The 13,322-nt window shown below is 36.6% G+C and overlaps 2 protein-coding genes across 4 annotated transcripts in view; one reads left to right on the forward strand and one right to left on the reverse strand.

Annotated features, from left to right (window-relative positions):
- TTC39C (tetratricopeptide repeat domain 39C) overlaps positions 1-9,391 on the forward strand; it is a 36,636-nt gene extending 27,245 nt beyond the window's left edge. For 2 of the 3 annotated variants that reach the window (XM_010574337.1, XM_010574340.1), the window contains exons 8-14: positions 122-229; positions 784-893; positions 1,573-1,696; positions 4,025-4,122; positions 5,061-5,165; positions 8,168-8,206; positions 8,851-9,391. In XM_010574337.1, coding sequence (XP_010572639.1) covers positions 122-229; positions 784-893; positions 1,573-1,696; positions 4,025-4,122; positions 5,061-5,165; positions 8,168-8,206; positions 8,851-8,940 — 674 coding nt within the window. In that variant the 3' untranslated portion in view covers positions 8,941-9,391. Of the gene's footprint in view, positions 1-121; positions 230-783; positions 894-1,572; positions 1,697-4,024; positions 4,126-5,060; positions 5,166-8,167; positions 8,207-8,850 lie in introns of those variants that run through there. The other variant, XM_010574338.1, reaches the window with a different exon arrangement.
- OSBPL1A (oxysterol binding protein-like 1A) overlaps positions 9,387-13,322 on the reverse strand; it is a 92,461-nt gene continuing 88,525 nt past the window's right edge. Inside the window, exon 28 of the mRNA XM_010574336.1 lies at positions 9,387-12,268. Coding sequence (XP_010572638.1) covers positions 12,175-12,268 — 94 coding nt within the window. The 3' untranslated portion in view covers positions 9,387-12,174. The remainder of the gene's footprint in view (positions 12,269-13,322) is intronic.

Raw genomic sequence — 13,322 nt, forward strand, 5'->3', positions numbered from 1 at the left:
AGTTATTGGTATAATTGTTAAACTAACTCCAGCTGTCATAGCAGACTGTGTGTTTCAGTAATTTTCGCACCAAATTTGAATTACTGTGCTTTCTCTGAAGTTAAATTAGTCTTGGTTTTAGGTTGGTGCAGCATGATAGAGATGAATTTCAAAGATGCGTTTGAATCCTTTGAAAGGCTTAAAAATGAATCCAGGTGGTCCCAGTGCTACTATGCTTATTTAACAGCAGGTGAGTATATTCAATGTGTTGGGTAAGTGGTAAATCAGTGATGTAATAAGGTTTTGGCACTGTTTTGTTTTGGGTAACTTACTAGTGCACACACTGCCTGCTGCTTATGCTGCTTTATGCCAGACTTGACTTACATAACTTTGTTTATGTAATGTATGCTTGCATGCACACATGCATGTGCCTAAGTAATTCCTCTCTCCTCTCTCTCCCCCTCTCCTTCTAGATTTAGATACAATTATGATTGCCAGTGTGGTGACAGGTCGTATAACAGTGTATTGCAAAGATTTAATGAATAAATTCGTAGAGATTGGGTGGTATTAGTTTCTTCAGTGAGTACGAAAAGAGGTACTGACTTGTTAATGATCACAGAGGGTATCTGGGACAGTTGGGATTTGCATGTTTGTCAAATCCCCAGTCTAGATCCTTTCTGGAAGTGTGGTTTGTTTTTTGTTTTTTTTTTTTTTTTTTCCTGTGACCATATGATACCTAATCTTAATTTTTCCTTTTCCATATCCCAGCAGTGTTAAAACATTTTTGTTTCTGTGTCCTTGCAGTGTGTCAAGGAGCCACTGGTGATGTCAACGGTGCTCAGAATGTTTTCAAGGAAGTTCAGAAGCTTTTCAAAAGAAAAAACAATCAGATTGAACAATTTTCAGTGAAAAAGGTTTGGCTTAGTATAGGCTGACTTGTTTCAGTACAGTAAATTAGACTTGGTAATTTTGTTTGATTCTTTACCAGTATTTATTTTTTGAAGGATGTATCTGTTTTCTGCTGTGTTGCTTCTGTAGAATTAGTGGGAAGGATTCAGGTGGAAAAACAAGTGTCATGTATTTTAAGGACCTAGCAAAGGAAACATGAATTAGCTATTCACTTTACAACTAAAGTAATTATTAAAGATAAAAATGCACAATAGTGTAGTTGCTTTGGTAATTTTCCTTCTAGCTTTGCCTTTCTACTCCTTTTTATCTTGTCTTGTTTGTCAAAGCCTCAGTTCTTTTTGAAAGCTAGGAATTGTCCAGGATTTATCTCCCAAGTGATGATCTTGCAGATGTTACAGTTTCAGCATCCAGTCAGTGTGTACTTGGGATTGTGAAATACAGTAAAACAAATCAGGCTGCATACAAGGAAGCTTTAATTTTGATCAATATGTAAGCCCTTAAATTAATTGAAAGATTTTGCTTTTTAGTCTTAAAGTCTTTAAAGCTAAGTTATTACCAACTTTTATTTTCATAAAATTGTTGAATGCTTTCATGGAACCTTTAGAATTTCTGTTTGTGAATATTATGTTCCCTATAAAAGGACAGATGACAGATCTCCCTTCCCTCTTTCTCCCCACTTTGCAGGCAGATAGATTTAGAAAACAAATGCCGACCAAAGAGCTCTGTGTCCTGGCATCCATTGAAGTATTGTACTTATGGAAAGCCCTTCCAAACTGTTCCCTTTCAAACTTACAGCATATGAGCCAAGGTATAACATGGTTTCTTGATTTATTTATTTATTTTTCAATGAGGTGTATAATTTTCTTCTGTGAAGTAGCTGATTGTTGCAGTGTGAAAATTTAAACCTGTGTGTATGTGTCATAGCAAAACAGTTTGAGTAACAAAAGAATAATGACCCATTAAGACTCAGCTTAATGCTTAATTTTTACCATTCTTATAGGTTTTTGGGAGAAGTTTAAAAGCTTGCTGCATATAGTTGTTTTTTAATCAGTTGCATATGCCCATTGTTTAAAATGAAACAATAGCATGGTAGTTATTGTTCCAAGTCACCAAGCAAAATTTAACTCATTTAAACCTAGCTACAAAATAAAAAAATAAAACTACCAATTCATTTCTGCATGTCAGTTTTCTTCTAAGAGGAAATATGTAGCTTGTGAGGTTATCTATGACATAAGGGTTCTGTTTATCTTGGCTGCTGGGTCCATCTTACTGGTGAAAGGAGCATTTCATGGTTGCCTCTAAGTCACCAGTTGTCTTTGGATGTCTGTCACATGAAGTTTATGGTAGCAGTGTTTATCATGAAGTTTTCAGTACTCCTCCCTCCATCCAGCCATCAGTCTTGTTTGCATTCTGCAAATGGTTTCAAGTTATTACCTGCTCAGTTAGAAAATAAAACAAAAAATGTCTGCCACTGAGATACTTCCTTTTTTCAAATTGTGAAATTTTTGGGATTGTACATGATTTTTATGTTAAGCTAGAAAACTACCAGTCTTGAAGGCAAGAGTCAGGAGTAGTTGTGGGGTTTTGTTCTGTTTTTAATTGAAGACAATTTGTCCATTTAAATTGCGTGATGGCAGTGGGTTACATTCAGATCCCTAGTTTTCTAGTCCCAAAGGTAATTGGGAAGGCTTTAAAATTAGATTTACTTATATAAAAATAAATTTCAGGATTATTTTTCTGCCATTCGCCTTCGGAACAATCAGCTTTAGAGGTTGGGAAGAGTATGTACTTCTCTCCTGCATGCTCAGAAGCAGTGCAGATCTTCCTTGTATAAGCTTCTAGCCAGTGGTTCACATTTTAATGTGAAATAGCAGTATAGATTAAAATTCAGAGATACGCTTCTTGTAAATATGACACTGACAGATGTGTCTGCATCAGCAATCCCCGGTTGAAGATTTTCTGCACAATGAGAGTGTTATCGCTGTGCCTTATATGTGCATCAAGAATGATTAGATGATAGGGGATTTTTTTTTTTAAATTTTTTTTTTCCCCTTCTTCCTCTTCTCTTGAACAATTGGAGTATAATTTGCTGGGGCAAGTTTCCAGTCTTTTCCTCAGGGCTAGAAGCTGACTTAAAAGAATTAATTTGTATCCACATGTATCTCTAAGTAAAATGCCAAGTAACTTGAGACTTGGGATACAAGCGAGAGTTGACAGCCTTGTGTATTGTGTAGTGTCCAAATACTTCATGCAGCCAACTCTTAGTTATTCGTAGGTGGCTTATCTGGGTTGTGGCTTAACTCTGTTGTGAATGCAGAGCTAGTTAAGGTCTGGCAGGGTTTATGAGGTGAGGCAGAGTGTGAAGTTAAAGGAGCTCTGCTGCTCCAGGCACAGCAGTTCGGCTCCTTTTGAAGGGATTAAAAGCCCTGCGGGCCTCCCTGTATCCTGGACTTTCTGGAAGCAACAGTGCAGACAAGTGCAAATGGCTCCTCATGGAACTAGCCTTGATTTAACAGAGCTGGCGCTAATAAGCTTGATCAAAATGGAGCCTGATGCATCTAGAGACAGTTATGTGCAGCGTGATTCAATTCTTCCTGGAAACAGGGCACTACTCAGCTGAGGCACAGTCTGTCCCTGGATTGTGGACCAGCTAAGGTCTGGCAAATAAGCATTATCCTCTGATCAGCATTGAGAATTGTGATGCCAAAATATACTAGTCTGGGCTTTTAAGTCCAGTACAGATTTTTGTGTGTCTGTCACTTGGCTTCAGTTCAGAACAAATTAGCTTTGTCTGAACTGCTTGCCCTGTGCTCCTTGCAACTTGGACTATGTATTTTTTCTTTCAATATCTGGGACAAACCAGTTTCCCATAACACCAGAAGGAGATGATTGTTTCTTAACTTTACCTTTTAGTGGATATTTCAAAGACCAGTAGAGAAAAGGATTCTCCTTACAAGAACACACTAACTGCGTGTTGTATTTAAAAGAAACCAACTTTGATTTATATTAATGTTACTAGCATCTCCTTTTTCTGGTTAAATTTAATCATCAGACTAAAAGTCAGCATAGACCACAATTCTTGTCTAAGGAAGGATTTCAATCCATCTTGTTTGTTTACCGGAATCTTTTCATTAAGCTTGTCAGGATGTTGATGATTCATCAGCTGTTGGTTTGAGGAATTTGCTTCTTGGTGCCATACACAAATGCTTAGGAAATTCTGAAGATGCTGTTCAGGTAAGTTGTTAAATGGTAATTTACACCATTAATTTTATGAGCTATTCTGTTAAACAGTAAATATTGTTGAGTAAGAGTGCTAAGCAAGCCATTAGTTTTCAGTGCTGTTGGAACTCACGAAACAGAATGATCAACGGAGTATGTCAGGTTCTTTTCAAATCTTGTGGTTTAGCATATCTTCATCACATTCTGTGTTGTAAAAGTAATTGGTTATGTTGAACGAACATGGCAGCTACAGTAGCTTGTAGGAGCAAGAGTTGAGGGAAAGCTGGGAAAAAGCACAGGAAAGTTCTTGCTCTGCTGGATTTACTTTGTCCAACAAAGAAAGTTCAACTTTAAAAAACAAAATAACTTGGATATTGACCTTACCAAGGCATAGGTTTGCCGCTTCTCCTCTAGACCTATTAGACACTGAGAGCACATACCAAAGAATAATTTTACCACTGCTCCAGGCTTTGATCTGTAGGCACAACTTTTTTTTCCTCCCCCAAATAGAATGCAATTCACAAAAGCAACAAGGGAGCTGATGCTGGCTTTAAATCCTTTTTTTTTTTCCTCTCTTCCCCACCCCCACCCCACCCCTGCAACTTCTCTCAAGTGTATGTTAAATAATCTGGGTGCTTAACTTCTGATGTTAAAGTTCCATGTTAGATCTAATATTTTTTCAGTATGAAGGTGGGAAACTCTTGAAACAGTCAATATATTACTTTGTAAAAATCCAAGCAAATAATTTTGCTTTGATACGGCAGTGTTGGTAAAAATGTCTGGGTCCTTGCTTAAAGAATCTTTACCACTGGAAATTTTTAATGTATTCTCATTTTAGCTTTGGGCTAATTTCTAGTGCTTAAAGTTGAATGGTGCTTCTGGATTTTTTTAAGTATCAGTCAATTTTATTGTATGACTGCAATCTTTTTTTTCTTTTTCCTTAATTTTTATAGTTCTTTCAGCGAGCTGCTAAAGATGAACTGTGCCGTCAAAACAACTTATACGTCCAGCCATATGCTTGCTATGAACTTGGCTGTCTTCTTTTAGACAACCCAGAGGTAATAGCATAACCTATTTTTAAACTCTGAAAATTATGATGGGGAGTCAACATATCGCTATACAAACAATGAATCAAAGTTTATAGGTGATAATGTATGTAAAGTTTTAAAAATGTGATTTATACCTACCATAAAGAAACTTACTACTTTCATTTTTTGCAAACCAAGAAATGCAGTGTGTTTTAGGTAACATCTTTATTTTTCAGTATCAAGAGCTATAAGGAGATTCTGAGGAGCTTAGAGTATCTGTCAGTTAACACTGCAGTGACTTGTTTTGTTGTTACTGGATTTTATTTTTACATAAAAACCAGAGCCTGAGACTCTCTGGGATTCTTCAGGGCAGTTGTTACATTCCTGACCATTAGTGGTGTCTTTCATTAGCAGTAAAACAAACATGTCTGCAAACCTACAGCAAGCAGTAAAGCAAGAATTTTGATGAGTGTAGCACCACGTTGTTTTGATTATTATTTAGTACTTTATGCCAAAAAGCCCCCGCAAAGAATTTACTTTCCACCTTTCTGATCATGCCATGATGCCCATTTTTTCATACTTACAGAAACAGTATATTTAAATACTGGCATATGCAAATACTTCCATCATCCCTCAAGACGCAAAGACCTCTCCCCCTTCACTTGCCTTAGTGTTCCTGCTGCTGGTGACAGCAGAGGCCTGACACGAATGCCTTGGGTAGGCAGGGAATTGTTGTCTGCAGGTGGTATTTAGTGTGGTGAATGCCTAGGATCCTTTTCTTACATATTTAATTTCCTGTTGGATGCTGTTCAAGATCAAAGATTACCTGTAGTTATCCTTTCCAAATAGAATTTGATGCCTTTCTAAAATAGCTCCATGTTCTCGGGATCAAACTTATATTTGGAACTATATGGTATTTGTCAAAAGTCTTTTTACGTTGGGATTATTTATCCCCACTCTTAGGACAGATATCTTCCTAACCTCACACATCAGTGCATCTTGGAAACCTAGCTGGACTGAGGGCACGCATACTATTGTACTGTTTCATTGCAGGGAATATATAAGTAAAGTGATTTCAGTAATTTAAATTCCTGTGAAGCTGTATGTGTTGGCGTTTTAGCATTCACTCTGATGTGTAGTGAGGTTGTCGTTGTTCAGGATGATGAAAATAATTCACCTGGCTTTCAGACTGTCCCAATGGCTTGGTTGATGATACATTTGATCGTTCGGGTCTTTGCACATACCCTGCCTCCTAGGGAGCCCAGAGTATCTTAAACTAGGGCAACTTCTGCACTACTCCTGGTGCTTTTTCCCTCCTCAAACATGTAACACCACTCACTATTTGGAGTCTGTGCTGCTTTATGTAGTACTTCCTGAATCAGATTGCATGTTAGGGGGAAGCGGTTACAAGGTAGTGACTTGAACCCCCACATCATTGTATGTAGTGTATAAAGTAGTTGGGCTAATAGTATCTCATATTCTTAAGAATCTGTTTTCAGTTGTTTTTAATCTTGTCAGATTTAGTCATCTGAGCTGAACCTATCCATTAAAGAAGGAAGGAAAATCTTTCAATAAAAATTATTATCATGACAAAGGACAAGACTAGAGAAAATGCTTTTTAAAATAATAGTTTTATTTTGAAAACCCTGCTGCCCTATGACTTAGAACTGGGCCTTGAAGCCTGGTAGGGAGGTCTGAGTCCAGTAATGTTCTTGCTGCCCTTTTTTCCACGTTCATATTTAAATTTGATCATGTCAGGTGTCTCTTAAAAAAAAAAAGCGTGGTGGGTAGTGAAGTTGTCTGAAGATTTTGAGAATGTGGGAGCACTCCTTCGTTCCTGCTTTATGTGTAGTATGTGCACATAGTAACTGAACGTGCTTCATGTGGGGTGTTTGAGGACTGAACAAGCCTCCGCTTGTAGCTGTACTGAGAAGCTATGGTAGCGCTTAGTATATGAAGGACATGCAGGAAACTCCCTCTGGTGGCACTCGGACAATTAGGGAGGTAAATGATGCTTGACTTGAATAAAGTGGGACGGGGTGGGGAAAAGCAAGAGCTAGAATTAGAGGCGAGTGGATGCTGTTTATAGAAAATTCCATTTACTAGGTGAGGTGTCATGCAAGAGCTCTATAATGATTAAGAAAGAGAAGGGAATAGGGTTTTATAAATCACATTTGCCTGAGAGGCTGAGCTTATTAAAGACCTGAGCAACAGATACAGATATGAATATGCGTGTTAGTATAAAAAACATACTGTTATTAAATTTACTTTAAAATTACTCATAATTACATATTTGATTTATCACGTCATCTGAATCATCTTTGTTATTGTAAACTTAGTTCTTATCAAGTTCTTTAGGTTTTTAATATGGTTACGTCAAGAAGTTTACAGATTTTTTTGTAGCTCTTTTAGACACTGAATGTAATTTAACCAATATAAATACATATGTTCATATTCATATATTTTAATAAGAAAAATTATTTTTTTCCATCTACTTATAAGGCAGTTGATTATTTATTTGTGAGGCTTAAAATAAAAATGTACTGTATGATAAGAAATAAAACATAAGCTTTTCAGTAGTAAATATTAATCTGCAAATACATATATTTTTCCTTAAGAGTTTGAAATTGAGGTTTCTGAAACAACTTTAAATGCTTAAAATCCTGTAACTTGTTTTGTAAATAAATGGCTTAAACTTTGGTTAAGAAACAAAAATTACTCTATTGATCAATTAGTCATTTATCTGTAGCCTCATTTGTTTCCCTGAGCATTGTTGTAGCTCACCATCATCAGTTGCAACTTGCATTTAGAGCTGTAATTTCTCCTTTTCTGTAGAGGACCAGAAATATGTAATACTGCATTTCTTGGGTGCCTCATTTGTGTTTATAGTTTCCTAATCTGAGAGGTTTTTGTCTCCTCAGTATCTTGTTTTCAAGATAGAGATGCTATTCTGGACTGACCAGGCCATATACTTAAGATATTTTCTGTAACGTTTGCAATGCATTTCTAATGCAATGTTTGTCTTTTTGTAGACTGTGCCAAGAGGCAAAACCTTACTTCTCCAAGCCAAGGTAAAAACTAAGACACTTTTAAATTTATCTTTCTGAGATGAGGGCACTTGAGAGGTGGTGTTTTGGGGGGTTTGGGGCCGGGGGGGTGGATGTTAAGTGTCAGTGTCCCTTACCTATAATCTACAACTTTATCATGTAGATAGACATTAATGTATATGATACACATTCATGTATTTTACATAGATGTGTATTTCTATGTCAGTCGTAGCACAGAAATCACATTAGTGAAGTGTTAGAACCTTGCCAGGTGTTTCAACTAAGATTTGGCTGCAGAAAGTTTGAAAATGACAGCTCTCCACTCCTTGTCTGTTCCAATTGGTTCCTGCCTTGGGCATGTGGGGATTTTCTAGAGCTTTTGGACTTGCAGAAATTCCTAGGTGCTGTTCCAACTACATGGGATCCAAACAGCATGTTGGAAATGAAGCTTTCTGCAGTCTTCACGAACATGGATTTTCTGTAATAATTCTGTTACTTTGGCTAACGCGGGGATATTGCAACATGCAATGAATCTCCAGTTCACCTCTTCTCTTCTGTCTGTTTTGTAACATGACTTCTTAAGCATTAGTAGTAAAATTATCTTCATATCATAAAGTGAAGGAGGCTAATAGTTACATGCTTGCTTTTTTTTTTTTTTTTTCTCCCAGGAGGAATTTAGTGGCTATGACTTTGAGAACAGATTGCACGTCCGCATACATGCAGCCTTAGCCTCTCTAAGGGAGGTAGTTCCACAGTGACAGACAGGAGGTCTTGTTGTCCTTTCCCACAGTTTCTGCACTTTAAGATGAAGCAGAAGAAAGAGCTGTTGGGAAGACCAGCTTTTCTTCTGAAAAACCACTTGTGCCAGAGACACTTTCCTAGTATGGTCAGAGTTGGTATGGCTTAGTAAACATTACAATTGTAACTAAAAGTAAATCAACCAGGAAGAAGGTTAAGTGACCTTGTGTTTTTTAACTCTTCAGTTTTTATTCTGTTTAAACCAAGCTGAAGACAATTGCTTGTAACTGTGGATAAGCCTAAATAAGCACACATGATTTACTTCAACAATATTGGCAGGTGTGATTTTTACCTTTTAAAATAGATCTAGATCTAAAATATGACAAGGGGAGCACTTCTGTTTTGATTAGAATAATACAATAAAAGTAATCACTGTAAATGTTGAAGTTGGGAATAGTCAGAACACTTTTTTTTCTTCAAGCATTAGCCAGTGCACGGGAGGAGAAAAACAGTTGAGCTGCGAAAAGCAGATCTTACTAAATTTCAGTGGCTTATGTCAGTGACTTCATGATGACTAATGTGTGAATTTTAAACCTCACATCTCCTTCCATTCTTCATTCCTTCCCTCCCAACCCAGCTCACACTTGTGATATAAATTATGTCAATAGTTAGGATCTCTGCTTCTGGAACATTCCAGCCAAATACTTCCTTTGTTTGACATACAATTACAGTGTGGGCAGTTCTTATTTCTGCTCTTAATATTGTGAACATTATGTTAAAATACATATGCCAGATACAGTAATTTTACATATTTTATACTCAAACTGCTGAGTCTTTAGAGCAGTGACCTTTAAAGGTGTTGAAAAACCCAACCAAACAAAACACAAAACCAAAAATCTACTTTGGTAATTATACCAATACTACGATATCCTAAGTCTCGATATGGTATTCCAAACCTGTGGTGTTAAGATATTGAAATACCTCGGAGAGCTTACAACTTCTATTATGACCATAGAATTTTTGATACTTGGCCATCTGTGTGCTCATCTGTAGCTTTTTTTTTTTACTTTTGTCTGTAATATGTAGTATCTCCTTATGTTTTATATTCAGTTAATATCATATTCTAGGAAGGTAAATATTTTTTTAAAGAAGCTTATGAATGGAAATCTGACCAGAAAGTTAGTTGATGTTACTTTGGAAAGCTAAGAAAACTGGATATCCTTGGAAATAGTGATCCAAAAGCCTTATCTTTACTTTGGTCAGGTTGCCTTAAACAGTTCCTTAGCTTACTTTTTTTTTTTTCCTTACCTTTTTGTAAATATGTTGCCAAAGTTTTAGACCTTGCCCACACCTAACCTTCATTGATTTGCTTTTGAGGTTGCATCTAAAGCAAGACTGATATGGAGGAGAAAAGTAATAGCCTATTTGGTAGGCCAAATGAAACGGTTGAGACACTTCTATTTCTCTCTAGAAATACACAGTTCCTGCTATGAAAGGCATTCCTAGAGCAGTTAAACACTTCCGTTGCAGTTCCTGAAGGAGATGAGAGACTCTTAACTCTTAAAAAAGCAGTTTTATTTTTCTATAATCTAGGTGTGTTACAGATAGTACACTGGGTTTTTTATTCAACTTTGACAGTAATACTGAGTCATAAGTGAGTGTTCAACCTTATTTGGTCAATCCAAATAAGTATTGACTAGAAAACAATATATTGTATATATAGTGATTACTTAGAATTCAAATAATGATTTTAAAAATGGGCTTTAATGTACTTGAAATCTTATTTTGTCCTACCTGACTTTTAATGTTTTGCAATCAGAGACACAGTCCCTTCTGGGTAAAGAGCTAGAAACGGTACAGTTACTGACAAAATTCCTTTTAAATACACTGCATAAATATAATGTGAGACTAGGCTGTTCAGGACACAAAGCACCTGCATGCGATTTGTGTTGGGATATCTAGGGTCTACATACTTGGAGGTAGCTAGCAAATTGTAGTAAATTTACTAAAAGGCCTGTTGTTCTCACCAGGCCAGGAATGGTTATGGAAAGACACTATATATTCATATAGCAGTTCAGCTCTGTGCAAATTGCAGCTTTTCTGTGGATTTAGCGAATCATCACTGAAATAGAACTATCTGTTTCTGTTATTTTTTTTTTTCCTCACTTCGTAGGAGAATCTCCTACATTGTAAATGTCAGAATTATTTTTTATGTTAGATTGTGCCTGTGATGAGAAAAATTTCAATGGTATTTTGTGTAAACTGATCAGTTTTTATACTTTGGAACTCGGAGGCATGGTCTAATAGCAATAATGGAATATGCATCTTGCTAGTTAATATGTTAAGACTGTCTTTACTGGGTCAGGTATTTTTGTTGATGTTGATGCAGTTTTTATCTCAATATGAATCATTTCAAATAAATAACTAGCATTTTTAGATGTCACAAGGTGGCATATTTATTGTGATGTACTGTAAATGTTGTTAATTTACAGAACTTGCACTTTTATATTTCTGAGTAAAATTAAAAGAAACGTGGACATGAGTTTTGTTCCCTTGCTCCTCGAATTTGTCTTTTAATTGGTCGCCTCCTGAACAAGATGGTATCAAGTATTGGGAAAACTTCTGGGATGTCAAGTGACTCTGTAACAAAGTTTTCTAGTCAGCAATTACCTCAGCCTTTGTTCTTCCAGTATAATTACAGTCTCTTGGTTTAGAAAGCGAGTTACATGTGTCATGTTGAGATCAACCGTAGGGTGAACAAGGTTTAAGATGCGATTTTAAGACATCAAATTTACTTGTTCATCATTAAAGAAAAGAAACCACACACAATTGTATTTGTTGTATTCCTACACCTTTGAAAAATGTTTCTAATTTACTCTAAAGCACTTTAATTTCTTCTCTCTCTGACTTTGAATGCTTGTTTCATATTCTAGTTATGCTTTATTCTTAAATAAAATTCCCTAAATGTTGTATTGAACTGCTTTTCAATTTACAACAATCTGATTGTCTTTCCAACAATTGATTGTAGTCATATTTAAAACTTGCTCTGTAACTGTTTGAAGAGGAAGTGTGTTATGTTAGTGTAGAGCTCTGTGCGGTGTTGCAAGGGTGCTCATTGAACCTCTTGGGAGTGAAAGCAGGGTAGCCTAAAAAGGACACTCAAATTCCCTTTCCAGTCATCATTACAAAATACTAACAGTGGTAGCAATCACTTTCATGAAAAATTATGCAATCCCAAACCAGTATTACTAAAGCTAAAGTAGTAAATTTATACTTAGCTGTCTTTTGAGGCAATTGGGCAGCCAGGGGCATCTGACTAGTACACCTGTCCTTGGCTCAGCAGGGGTCCTGCAGGCAGGTGAGAGCACAAATGTCAGACTCCCCTGAAATTTAGGAGTAAGAAGTACAGGTATATGGACTCTGATCCTTCATCCTGAAGGAACTGTGTGACAAATTATTTTATATAAATTAGGAGTTCAGAAAAAAAGGCAGGACAGGGAATTGTTTCTCTGCTAATTGCAGTTTGAGTAGATGCTTATGCAATATTGTCTTGTATTCTAATGTTTTGAGGTGAGCTAGAAAATACTGCTTCAAAAGCTACTTCTATCTGGAAAAGTTGACTTGCAGGAGATAGAAATATACAGACAAGTTCCAGCTCTGGTTCATTTTGACCAAAGAACAATTAAAACACAGTATTCTATACAGAGATTCAGAAAGCACAAGAACCTGCTGTTTCTACACTGAGTTATTGGTATCTATATACAATAGTCTTAATTTACGCAAAAGCAAATTCTTGTATTTAATTAGCCGGTGTACCAGATGCACTGGAAAAAACATTGGGTTCTTTTACAGAAGGCTTAACTTTGTCACTATGTTGCAAAACTATTTTTCCCTGACCTTCAAAACTTGTACAATTAAACAGTTATAACAGTGTGCTCTTGTTAGTAGATGGCAAAAAGTGATATTCTCACTCCCCACATCACCACCCCACTCCTCCTCCCCATCCCTGTTTCTTACCAGACAGTAAGAAATTCAGCTTGAGGCAGGCTTTCCAGAGTTAAACACTGAACTATTTCTAATTTTGACCAATTTTTTTAATGTACATTTGGACCCCAAAACTGGACCCAGCATAGGTTACCAGGGTAGGTGCACACTAGAGTTGCGTATTGCCTCCCTGATTCTGCTCAGAATCTCTTTGCGTAGTTACCCAAGATGTTCATGACCTGCTTAGCCCCTGTGTTTTAAACACCATTGTGTTTTAGCCACGGGGAGTTCATGTTCAGTTGTCTTACTGTTACCCCTAATTTTTTCACTGCTGCTTTTTCCAAAATGTTGTTTATCTTTTGATGTGACTTCTTCCAAGATGGTGTTCCAGTCAAGTAATCTGTTAAGCTCACCAGGA

Source organism: Haliaeetus leucocephalus, unplaced genomic scaffold, assembly GCF_000737465.1.
Source record: "Haliaeetus leucocephalus isolate CR32 unplaced genomic scaffold, Haliaeetus_leucocephalus-4.0 Scaffold428, whole genome shotgun sequence".
Lineage (NCBI taxonomy): Eukaryota > Metazoa > Chordata > Aves > Accipitriformes > Accipitridae > Haliaeetus > Haliaeetus leucocephalus.